This window comes from Gorilla gorilla, chromosome 1 (assembly GCF_029281585.2).
Source record: "Gorilla gorilla gorilla isolate KB3781 chromosome 1, NHGRI_mGorGor1-v2.1_pri, whole genome shotgun sequence".
NCBI classification, from domain to species: Eukaryota; Metazoa; Chordata; class Mammalia; order Primates; family Hominidae; genus Gorilla; species Gorilla gorilla.
This window is the reverse complement of record NC_073224.2, coordinates 220,409,753-220,422,312: the sequence shown is the minus strand read 5'-3', so window position 1 is coordinate 220,422,312 and position 12,560 is coordinate 220,409,753. Positions and strand designations below refer to the sequence as shown.

At 52.3% G+C, this 12,560-nt stretch overlaps 1 protein-coding gene and 2 long non-coding RNA genes across 6 annotated transcripts in view; 2 read left to right on the top strand and 1 right to left on the bottom strand.

The window, feature by feature from the left end:
• The window catches only part of CAPZB (capping actin protein of muscle Z-line subunit beta), a 146,544-nt gene extending 139,866 nt beyond the window's left edge, over positions 1 to 6,678 (bottom strand). For 2 of the 4 annotated variants that reach the window (XM_019011935.4, XM_019011930.4), the window contains exon 1: positions 5,277 to 5,475. In XM_019011935.4, the coding sequence (XP_018867480.1) occupies positions 5,277 to 5,366 (90 nt within the window). In that variant the 5' untranslated portion in view covers positions 5,367 to 5,475. Of the gene's footprint in view, positions 1 to 5,276; positions 5,476 to 6,523 lie in introns of those variants that run through there. The other 2 variants (XM_004024786.5, XM_055386213.2) reach the window with 2 other exon arrangements.
• The window catches only part of LOC129533399 (uncharacterized), a 47,011-nt gene continuing 40,031 nt past the window's right edge, over positions 5,581 to 12,560 (top strand). The window contains exon 1 of the long non-coding RNA XR_008679612.2: positions 5,581 to 5,742. This is a non-coding gene — a long non-coding RNA (uncharacterized lncRNA). The remainder of the gene's footprint in view (positions 5,743 to 12,560) is intronic.
• On the top strand, positions 6,878 to 11,549 carry LOC134758225 (uncharacterized). The gene is made up of 2 exons (XR_010133176.1): positions 6,878 to 7,355; positions 11,282 to 11,549. It is a non-coding gene; the product is annotated as an uncharacterized lncRNA (long non-coding RNA).

Sequence of the window (12,560 nt, the reverse complement as noted above, 5' to 3'; positions counted from 1 at the left end):
GTCATCAGTCAAAACTAGCTCCTGGCCAAGTACAGTGGCTCATGCCTGTAATCCCCAGCACTTTGGGAGGCTGAGGCAGGCAGATCATGAGGCCAGGCGTTCGAGACCAGCCTGGCCAACATGGTGAAACCCTGTCTCTACTAAAAATACAAAAAATTAGCTAGGCATGGTGGTACGCACCTGTAGTCCCAGCTACTTGGGAGGCTGAGGCAAGAGAATTCCCTGAGTCTAGGAGATGGAGGTTGCAGGGAGTCGAGATCGTGCCACTGTACTCCAGCCTAGGTGACAGAGCGAGACTCTGTCTCAAACAAACAAACAAAAAAAAAACTAGCTTCTGTTATTCCTACAGCTGCCATGCAGAGCCCGCCACCCCACCATCTCCCTCAGCAGACTGGTGTCTTAGGCACCAGAACCTAATGCTGTGTGCATCAGGCTGAACTTGGTGCCACCTGCAGTCACAGAGTCACTGGCTGGATGGATCACTGGGCTACCCAGACTGAAATCCCCATTCAGTTGTTAACAGGCTCTCAAGGCTTTGCAGACACCACTATCTAGGATTTAAACTGACCTGAAATAGCTGTGTGTCAATGATAAACTGTCCAATCAGAACGCCTACATGGCACAGCTCTGGGGCAGACCCCCTCAGCTCCAGAGGTGGTAAATCATTCCGTGTCACTCTGCCTTTATCTCCTTCCACCATCCCTTCCTTTCCACACCCACAGCTGCACAGTGGCCAGGACCCTCATAAGCTCACAAGCTGATGCTTGTGGAGGCCTCTCTCCCATCTCTTTCACCTCCCCAGGCCTCCTGCACGCACAGCCAGAGGACTCTTCCTAAAATACCACTGCTCTGCCAGCCTCCTCGAATTTCTACCTGCCCTGTCAAAAATTTCACTGGCTTCACACTGTCCCAGATCTAATGTAAACTCCTTAGCTTAGCAACTCAGGCACTCCACAACTCACTCCTGAGACTGAGGCACCCCATGGGCTCGCATCTACTGCTTGTGTGACCACACCCCCTGACCTCTGCTTTTGTGCCAGTCCCCTTGACCATACCCCACCCTGTCCTCTCTGCCTGAGCACACTCTTCCCAGGCTTCATGCCCAGCCCCCAAGCCGACCGCGGGCTGGAGTGGTGTGCAGGGCTGCATGGACGAGGGGGAAATGCAAGCCAGGCCTGCAGGGATGGGCAGACCACAGCACCCATGGGTCCCTGGCTAAGTCTTTTCTAGTACTACTTCCTTCCTGCTGCACTTGGCTTTTTGGACGCATCTTGCCTCCCCCTCCCAGATTAGAGGACAGGGATGATGGCTTCTATTTGTGTCCCTTACTCTGTGGTATGCAGAATAAGACATGCAACAACCACAGCTACCGTGGGCCAAGCACTGGAGTAAGTACATTACAAATTTCACCCTTACTCCCCATCTCTATAAAATGTTATCCTCATGCTACGGACCAGGAAAATTGAGACCGAGGGAATTAGCCGCCTCACTGACAGTCACATGCTGAGTGGCAGACAGGACTCAAATCCAGATGTGCCCAACTGCAGAGACCATGTTCTGTGGAGCAGGCAGCCGCCTCTCAGCTCTCACTCAGTGTTTATGTAGCTGGCGCTAAGTGCCAGGTGGCCAGTGCAAGGTGTGGGGTACTCAGAGGGAACCAAACAGACAAGGTCCCTGCTCTCACAGAGCTCATATGCTCTGTCCCCAGCCCTGTCTCTCTTCTTCCAAGCCTAGAAGACGGCAGGAACCCTCCAGTCACAGGGGGTTCCACTGGCACAAACAAGGAATTCGGGCCTGACATATAGCATGAGGCTCTGGCAACACATGGTGCCCAGCTCACAGTGAGCTTGTCTTTAGTGGAGAAAAGAGCCCCAGGCTCTATTAGGTAAGTTGTGCGTTCAAGGCACAACCCAGAGCCAGACAAACTCCAAAGCAGCCATCGGCAGGCAGTACGGAGTGGAGAAAAACGGTTTGCTCTGGAGTCAGAAAACCCAATTCCTCCACTTAGTAGCTAGACAGGGACTAACCATACGCCCCTTTGCACACTTTTGGAAAACGGTGATAATAACAATAGTTAATGTTTACATCACTATGTGCCAGATGCTACTGGATGCACTTGACAGATATTACTTAACCCTCATTACGACCTTATGCAGAGGTACTGTTATCCTAAAGCAGTCTGGCTCCTAACTCTATTTTCTTGTACTATGCTGCCTCCAGCCTAAACTTGAACCTACCTTGTCAGGCTGTGGTGAGGACCATTCTAACAGAATGCATACCATGTGGCTGGTGCTCCATAACCATTAAGCCTCCCTTTCCTTCCACTGAAACATGAATCTGTGAAAGCCTAGGTCTGGAAATAGCATATGGCTCTAGCTGGTCCCAATATGGGTGATCTTGCAGTTGCATCCCCTGGAATTCCACACCGCACCCTCACTGGTGGATCTGCTGCAAGGGGAAATGGGACAAGATCCTGTATTTACGGGGCCCTCTGCTCACTGTGTTCTGGAAAACACAGTGAGTGGGGTCCAGCACATGACTTGGGCTGACAGGGATCCGAATCCCAGGCCTGCTGCTCACACCGGTCACTCAAGCTCTCAAGCTTCAGGTTCCTTGTGAGTAAAATGGGGGCTGGGCTATAACCTAAGTCATGTTTCTGGGTCACAGCAGATCCTCGGGTACCCAGGTTGGACAGGCTGGACAAAGCTACCCAGGCTGGACTTCCAAGGTACTGTAAGGTTTCATTTCAGGGCCCCAGAAAGCCTTGGCTGTGCAGAGGAGCAGACTGCGTGCACGTGCAATCCAATTCCACCCAATGGCAGACACAAGAGAAGACACACCCCAAAAGGCCTAGGAGTGGAGCCTGGCACAAGCCCCCAGCTTTCTCTTCAGTTTCCTGCCACAGCTCATGCAGATGTGCCTGCAGGTACATTGAACAAGGCTCTTTCCCTCTTAAGCTTTAGATAACGGTGACATCCCCACCCCTCAACAATGTGAGCCATGAGGGCAGAGATCCTTGTCTTGCATCCTCAGCACATAAGCAGCACAGAGTAGGCACTTAATACACAAAAAGCTGAATTAACATTATCCTGTAGCTGCAGGTACCCCACAACGTGCCTCAGTATTTGCCTAACAATAAGCATTTCCCAGCCTGGAGGGAGGGCAGGCTTCTAATGGGCGAGGCACCTGCCCTGCCACCGTTTCCCTGTGGTCAGTCATATGTCCTGTTCTCCACCTCATGGAATGTAAAAGTATAGGACGTCTGAGTTATAAATAGGAGTATCTGCTTTCAAAGACACGGCTTATCATTTCCTTAATCTCAAGCCACTGATCACTGCCTACTTTTTATAAGCATGCCACCAAAAAGAGGCCACGTGGGCTTAAATGAACAGGGCTGTACAGACAGACAAGAGGGATGTGAGTTGAACAATGTATCTTATCCACATCAAGAGACATTAATGTCAACTATGTTGTTTCACCTTGTAACAATACCAAGTTCCCATCAGCTCCTGCCAGGCAAAACCATCTGTGAGCTGGAGCAGCAATTCCTGAGGGGGCCTCCCTAGTCCCCGTTCCTGCTAAAGCCTCACCATCATCATAACTAAGAATAATTCCCAAGTCAGAAACTGAAGCTGTGTAAGGAACGGTGCTCTGAAATTGTACAGCACTCAAACAGTGGTAAGATTATTACCTGCTAAGGGAATGCAAATAAATTCCATTTGCCTATGCATTTTAACTGGGAAGGAGAAACTCATGCCAACAAAAATCATGGAATTCATTCCAAACTCAAATGCATTTTAGATTCTCAAGTCACTATTTCCCTCAATGGATAACAGAGATCTAGCTGTATTCTCTACCATCAAATCTACTGAAAATGAAAAACATGGTGATCTGAATTCATTTACCTACAATGCAACCTCACACCACCACTTCTGTCCTACGCCAACCATCTACACCGGCTTAATGGTCAGAGTATTCAAATAGGGGATAAACGTAACAATAAGCAGTCAGAAATTACAAGGCTAAGGGATACTAAGAACAAGTGACTGAGAGAATGAATATGAAATCCAAGCAGGTAAGTTCACGGACACAGACACATGCCAAAGAGAACATTCCAAGCGGTTTCTTCCAACGCCAGGTGCTGTTCTAGGCCCCATGGATACAGCTGCGGAAAACACAAGACACAAATCTCTGCCCTCCAAGAGCTCATTCTGGTCCATGCTAAATATGCCTGTACCACCATACAGCTATTTCACTATAAACATGATTTCCTATACAAAGGATCTAAAATACAATACATGGGCAATAAATACTGCTCCTCCCCCCTTGCCATGTTTGAATATCCCATTTTATGTTTTTCAAACGGTATCATTAAACCTTCTGACATACAAGCAGCTTGATACAATGGGAAGAACAGTTTAGAGCCTGCCAGATGGGCTTCCACTGACCAACGGTGGTTCCTCCACTGGCTGAGCAACACCCTGAATAAGTCACTCCACCTCCTGAGCCTCAGCTGCCTCATCTATAAAATGGGGACAGCCCCAGAAGGGCTTCGTGTGGATGAAACCAGCTTGTACAGGTGAAGCACACCACAGTGACTGGCAGACAGTTCCTCCACCCTTTCCAGCCTTTTCAGATGAGAGCTGAGTACAAGACTCCTGAGAAGCTTCAGGTGTCATGTGCTCCTCCTGGGGGACTGAGGCACTTTCCCATCACCTGGCGAGAATCGCTGCTTCCTGCCTTACACTTTGTCCTGAGTGCACACTCAGGAAACTTCAGCCCACTTTCAAAGTCCTCACCCACCACTGCCCTGGAGAAGTCGTTCTCCATCAAGGCCTGGGGCCAGGCCCACCTCCCCAAACAAGGAGTTTTCAGCCAAAGTTACTGGATAAATCCGAAGGCCTTAAAAGTTGCATTCCCCATGTTTTTAATCAGCATCAAAAGAAAGCTTAACCCATCTCAACTACTCACCCTCGTTCAGCAGCAACATCCCTTGACTAAACAAGGAACCATGGTCCTCAAAACACTTTGAGGCCCAAATCCACACACAAACATGCTCCAAAAATCCCTTGACCCCGTCAGGAAGAAGTTCTCTGGCCCTTCCAACCTAAGTGCTGGGCCTGTCCTGCGGAAGGGTCAAGTGGCAGGAGGGCAGGTCTATCTGTGGGGGCCTATGTGAAGCCCCAGGTTCCTCAAAAGTCTGGATAGCATCTGCCTTCTTTACCAAAACAAACACCACGAGCGAAGCCAGCACTCTCCCTAGGCGTTCTGCTCACCTGATCCGAGGGACTTCCATAATCAGCAGTTCCAACCCTTACAAGCTGACAGTTCAGAGGGAAGGGGAGGCTGCGCCTGCTTGGTTGCATCGTGTCCAGGCCATATGCTGGATCCAGGGCCCGGTGGCCCCCCAAGGCCACGGCCTCACAAGGGCGATTGTGCGTTCATCCTTTTCCTGTGGGCCACCCATCCTCGCCCCTCGGCTCCCACTCAGGCCCGGGCGCCGCGGACCCCGGCCTGCCCTGCAGAATGCTTCGCACGCACAGCACCCACGGCGGCGGCCTCGAGAAGGGCCCGCAGAGCAGCGCGCTGCCTTCTGGGCACACCGATGCCCGCCCTTCCCTCGCTGGCTCCCAGGCGGCCTCCCTAGAAGCGGCAACTGAGAAGGCACAGCACCGGGACCACCCCATCCCTGATGGAGAGCTCCCCTCGCTCCCCAAAGGCTGCAAAGAAAGCGCGCCCCAGGTACAGGGAAGGGGACCCTGGGTCGTGCACCAGGCAGGGGGCAGGACCCTGATGAGAGGGTCAGGGCGGGGACCGAGCGGGGCTGACGCAGGTTACGCTAGGAGTGGCGAAAAGTCCAGGGAAGGGGATCATGGTGGGGAGGGGGCAGTGAGGTCCAGACGGGGGCCATGGGCGGAGAAGAGGAGGTCCAGATTTAAGTTCACAGAGGGAAGAGGAGATTCAGGCTGAGGCCACGGAGAAGAGGGAAAGCAAACCTAGGCCGCTGCAGAAGGGGCTGACCGGGGTCCAGCCTGAGGCCATGGAGAAGGCAAGGGAGGGAGGGAGAGAGGGAGGCAGCGGCCTAGCCTGGGCCATGGCAGGGAGAAACGACGGCCTAGCCTGGGCCGGAGAGACGGGGGAAAGCAGACCTAGCCCTAGACCGGCGGAGGAAGGGGGCCCACGCCAGGGTCACCGAGGGGGTGCCTGGCTGGGGCCACAGTTCGGGAGGGAGGGTCTAGCCTGGGCTATGGGAGAGACCAGCCTGAACACAGAGGTGGTGAGTGGGACTCCAGCTTGCGCCAAGGGCGGGGGCTGGGAGCGGGGGCAGGGTCACTGCCACCCAAGTCGTCCGCGCCGGCGGCACCCTCCTGGGCGGGGAGGGACCGGGTCCACCCAGGGTCCGGGACCCCGCCCCTCCCCCACCTCGGGAAGCCACCCGTCCCAGGCCAGGGATGGGCAGGGGGAGGGGGACGCGAGCTCCGGAGGGGCCCCCGGGCCGGGGAGGGGGCCGTGCGGCCTTTACCATGGTGGCGGCGGCGGCGGCGGTCCCGGTCCCGGCGTCAGTGGCTCTCCCCCCCGCAGCAGGGCCCGGCGCTTCCACTTCCCCGGGTGCCCAGGAGTGAACATCCGGGTCAGCACCCCCCTCCCCCCGCGCCGGGCCGCCGCCACCTTCCTTCCCCGCCCCAGCCCGGCCCGGGCCCGCCCCCCACGCCGCCAGCTCGCGGCCAATGAGCATGCGGGGCTGCGGCGATCGCCAAGTATGGAGAGCGGCGCGAGAGGCGGGAGCCGACGGGGTACGGGGGCGGGGCCTGCGAGGCGGGGCGGGGCGGGGCGCGGCGCTACGCGGTGCGGCTGCCGGGGGTCCCGGGCACGGGTTGCGGGCCGGGGTGGAAAGGTCTCCTGGCTGTCTGAGGTCCAGTCCCCGACTCTGGGCCTGCAGCAGCGAGTGGCAGCGAGGGAACCGCGCCCCACAGTCCCCGCGGGCGGGGATGCGGAAGGCACCGGGGCTGGGAGGGGACCGGCCCTCCGCGCCCCACCCCGTGCACGCGCTCATTCCTGCGGCGCACCCGGAACTGCCGCCGAGCGGGGACCGGCCCGGCCCAGCCCAACCCAGCACTGGGGGAGCGCGCCGGGAGCGGGGCAGGAGCCCAGCGCTGCCGCTCGCTACGGCAGGGTCTGGAGCGCCGCGCTGCACCTGAGCCCGGGCACGAATTGAGGAGCCTCGGGCTGACGCCATTTATTCAGCACCTACTATGTACCAGGCCTTGTTTAGGCACCGGAAGATAACAGATGAATAAGACATAAAGATCCCTGCCGGTATAGCTGCAGACAGAATAGCTGTGAGGATGACACAGGTAGAGATTAGAAAATTAAGTTCAACAGGTCGGCCGCGGTGGCTCACGCCTGTAATCCCAGCACTTTGGAAGGCCGAGGCGGGCCAAGGTCAAGAGATCGAGACCATCCTGGCCAACATGGTGCAACCCCGTTTCTACTAAAAATACAAAAAATAGCTGGGCGTGGTGGTTCGCTCCTATAGTCCCAGCTACTCGGGAGGCTGAGGCAGGAGAATCGTTTGAACCCGGGGGGCAGAGGTTGCAGTGAGCCAAGATCGCGCCACTGCACCCCAGCCTGGCGACAGAGCAAGACTCTGTCTCAAAAAAAAAAAAAAAGAAAAGAAAAAGAAAAAATTAAGTTCAACAAATGCTAGCTGTAATGAGTGCTGTTGGATGTGCTACAGAGAACCATTCCATTAGCCCAGAAGGGCTTCCTCGCTCCACAAAGTGACTCAAGTTTCTGTCTCCCAATCTCTCTCTCTCTCTCAATCAAATATTTGTTGAGCTTAGTCTAGGTAGCAGGAGAGACCTGGATTGCTAACAATATCTGCCTCCGTGGCCTGTTTGCTTTGGTTAAATCAAATTAGGCGATCTGTGAGGGGATGGTAAACTGCACAGATGACAGGAATTGTTTCCCTGAGCCAGGCCCTGTCCTCAGGGAGCTCAGAGACAAGTCGAAGCTTTCACAGGTAGCCACTGGCAGAAAAAGCATACGGGTAAGTCTCGCAAGAATGGTATTGGATGAGTATTACAGAAATTCAAGGAAGAGAATGGCATACGCAGTAGATATTTATTGAGCATCTGCTATGTGCCAAGCACTGTGCTAGGCTCTGGAAATACAGCAATAAGCAAAACAACCCACATGGTTGTGGAGCTTAAGTGTTGTCAGGGAGACAGTCGGCCACCAGGCAAATACAGTGTCCAAGGCCAGGCACAGTGGCTCACGCCTGTAATCTCAGCACTTTGGGAGGCCGAGGTGGGCAATCGCTTGAAGTCAGGAGTTCCAGATCAGCCTGGCTAACATGGCGAAACCCCGTCTCTACTAAAAATACAAGAAGTTAGCCGAGGCCGGGCGCAGTGGCTCACGCCTGTAATCCTAGCACTTTGGGAGGCCGAGGTGGGCAGATCACGGGGTCAGGAGATCGAGACCATCTTGGCTAACACGGTGAAACTCCGTCTCTACTAAAGATAAAAAAATTAGCTGGGCGCGATGACGGGCGCCTGTAGTCCCAGCTACTCGGGAGGCTGAGGCAGGAGAATGGCGTGAACCCGGGAGGCGGAGCTTGCAGTGAGCCGAGATCGCGCCACTGCACTCCAGCCTGGGCGACAGAGAGAGACTTCTTCTCAAAAATAAAATAGTAATAATAATAATACAGTGTCGGGTAGTGATTAGAGATAATGAGAAAAATTCAAGCAAACAGGCAGGCAAGGCCTAACTTAGCAATATTTGATCATATAGCTGAAGGGAAGGAGGGAGCAAGCCGTGTGGATAGCAGAGGCACAAGGAACAACAAGGGTAAAAACCCTGAAGGTGACAGTGCTGGATCAGCACTGGTGTGTTTTGAAGGGCCAGAAAGGAGGCCAGTGTGGCTAGCCTAGGTCGAGCAGGAGCTGAAGGGCAGAGCAATGACAAGATTTGACCTAGGCTTTAAAAGGATCATGAGGCTGCTGTGTTCTGAATGGACTGTAGGGGGACTAGGGCCTTAGAAAGCCATTTCTATATTGAGGACATTTATTTATTTAAAAAGCACTGATATGGCACATCCTAGGTAATGAACACTGTTAAGCACCTTACAGATAATAAGCCATTTAATCCTCATGACAGAAGCCTGAAAAGGTAAGGAGCTTGCCCAAGGTCACACAGCAGAGAGATGAAGCTGGCTTAGACCAGGGTAGTAGCATTGGAGATGGCGAGAAGTAGATAGTATTCTAGGTATTTCCTGATGTATTGGTGGTAGGCATGAGAAGAAAGGAATCAAGGATGATGCTAAGATTTTTTTTTTTTTTTTCATATTTAAAGACTTTGTCTTTTGGTTTTTTTTGTTTTGAGACAGTGTCTCAGTTCTGTTGCCCAGACTGGAGTGCAGTGGCGCAATCATAGCTCACTGTAGCCTCAACAACCCCGGACTCAAGTGATCCTCCCACCTCAGCCCCTCCCCGTCCCCGCCCTGAGTAGCTGGGACTACAGGCGTGCATCACCGTGCCAGGCTAATTTTTTTGTAGAGACTGAGTCGCACTGTATTACCCAGGCTGGTCTCGAACTCCTGGGCTTAAGCAATCCTCCCACCTCAGCCTCCTAAAGTGCTGGGATTACAGGCATGAGCCACTGCACCCGGCCAAGACTTTGTTTTTTAGAGCAGTTTTAGTTTCACAAGAAAATTGAGAGGAAGGTACAGAGATAATCCATATATACCCCCCTGCCCCACATATGCAGAGCCTCCCCGAATTGTCCCCATTCCCCACTAGTGTGGTACATCTGTTGCAATTAATTAACCTGCATTCATACATCATGATCACCCAATAGTTTACATTAGGGTTCACTTATACAATCTATGGGCTTGGAGAAGTGGATAATTACATCTAGCCACCGTTAGAACCATCATATGGAATATTTTCACTGCCCTAAAAATCCCCTGTGTTCCACCTCTTCATCCCCTTTCCCCCAGCTCCTGGCAACCACTGATCTTTTTACTCCATAGTTTTGCCTGATGCTAAGGTTTTTGGCTTAACACTGGAAGGATTTACCATTTATTGATCTGGGAAGACTGTAGGAGGAGCAGGGTTTTTCTGAGGAGAGGGTTGTGGATAAGAGGGAGCAAGTTATGTTTGAGATGCCTATTGGAGATTTTTTTGTTTTTGTTTTTGAGATGGAGTCTCACTCTGTCGCCCAGGCTGGAGTGCAGTGGTGCGATCTCGGCTCACTGCAGCCTCCATCTCCTGGATTCAAGCAATTCTCCCACCTCAGCCTCCCAAGGAGCTGGGACTGCAGGCGTGTGCCACCACGCCTGGCTGATTTTTGAATTTTTAGCAGAGACAGGGTTTCACCATGTTGGCCAGGCTGGTCTTGAACTCCTGACCTCAAATGATCTGCCCGCCTTGGCCTCCCAAAGTTCTAGGATTACAGATGTGAGCCACCGCGCCTGGCCTCCTACTGGAGATTTTTTATTTTTTGTTTTTTATTTTTTGAGACGGAGTCTGGCTCCGTCGCCCAGGCTGGAGTGCAGTGGCACAATCTCGGCTCACTGCAAGCTCCGCCTCCCGGGTTCACGCCATTCTCCTGCCTCAGCCTCCCGAGTAGCTGGGACTACAGGTGCCCGCCACTACACCTGGCTAATTTTTTTTGTATTTTTAGTAGAGACAGGGTTTCACCGTGTTAGCCAAAATGGTCTTGATCTCCTGACCTCATGATCCGCCCACCTCGGCCTCCCAAAGTGCTGGGATTACAGGCGTGAGCCACTGCGCCAGGCCCCTCCTACTGGAGATTTAAATGGAGATGTCAGGTGGGCGTGGTGGCTCACACCTGTAATTCTAGCACTTTGGGGAGACAAGTGGATCACCTGAGGTCAGGAGTTCAAAACCAGCCTGGCCAACATGGTGAAACCCTGTCTCTACTAAAAATACCAAAATTAGGTGGGCATGGTGGCACATGCCTATAATCCCAGCTACTCAGGAGGCTGAGCCAGGAGAATCACTTGAACCCAGAGGTGGAGGATGCAGTGAGCAGAGATTGCACCACTGCACTCCAGGCTGGGTAACAGAGTGATACTCCATCTCAAAAAATAAAAATAAAAATAAATAAATGGAGATATCAAATAAGTAATTAGATATGGAAGTCTGGAGTTGGGGGAAGAAGTTAGAGCTGTGATAAACTTATGAGAACTGTCAGCTAGTAAATGGCATGTAAAGATATTTGAAAGCACTGACATCTTGGTGAATTCACTTCGTAGGTGAATGTAGAGAGAAAAGGTCGTGAAGATAAAGAGGAACCAGCAGGAAGACTGAGAAGGAATGACCCGCAAGGCAGGAACGGGACCAAGAAAAGGTGGTGTCCTTCTTGGATACCAAGGGATGGAGGCCAAGCATGAAGGAAAGTTCATTCACTGGACAGGTCACTCCACAGATTGGCTGCCCATTGCTCAGATCCTGCCCCTAGATCCATCAGCTATTGCTATGAGCATGGAGACACATGGCATTAAACACGGTCATCTACAAGGGGTTGTGAATTGGTAGGCAGGCACTATGAATTTTGTTTATTTTAAAATTTTCTGGCCAGGCGTGGTAGCTCACGCCTGTAATCCCAGCACTTTGGAAGCCTAGGTGGGAGTATTGCTTAAACCCAGGAGTTCGAGACCAGCCTAGGTGACAAAGTGAGACCCCGTCTCTATAAAAAAGTCAAATAATTAGGCATGGTGGCACATGCCACTGGTCCCAGCTACACAGGAGGCTGAGGCAGGAAGATTCCTTCAGCCCAGGAGATTAAGGCTGCAGTGAGCCATGATTGCGCCACTGCATTCCAACCTGCACAACAGAGTGAGACCCTCGTATCCAAATAAATAAATAAATAATAACTTTATAATTTAAATAGGGACGGGATCTCACCATGTTGGTCAGGCTGATCTTGAACTCCTGGGCCCAAGTGATTCTCCTGCCTTGGCCTCCCAAAGTGTTGGGATATCAGGTGTGAGCCACAACATCCAGGCCATAAATATCTTTAGCAATGTTTCTCCTCTCATCCTCTTTTAAAGACCCTAACCCCCTTGAAGTTCATACTGTCATATTTTTCCACCTGCCACACCCTCTTTTTTTTTTTTTTTTTTAGCTTTCATGAACTTACCTCCATCTCCCCTTCTACACTTTCTTTAGGACTTCAGCATCCATAAGCATAATCCACCAGAAATCTCACTGACTTCTCCCTGATTTCTTCCCTACCAATGAGTTTCCTTCGCCTCTCTCCAGGTCCCACTCCTGTGGTCTTACCCTGGCCTATTCTCGCCTTTAACTGCACTATCTCAGAAATCACAATCACACTGGCCAGGCATGGTGGCTCATACCTGTAATCCTAACACTTTGGGAGGCTAAGCCCAGGATTTTGAGACCAGCATGGGCAACATGGCAAGACCCCATTTCTATAAAGATGTTTTTTTTTAATTAACCAGGCATGGTGTCATGTACCTGTGGTCCCAGCTACTTGGAAGGCTGAGGTGGGAGAACCTCTTGAGCCCAGGA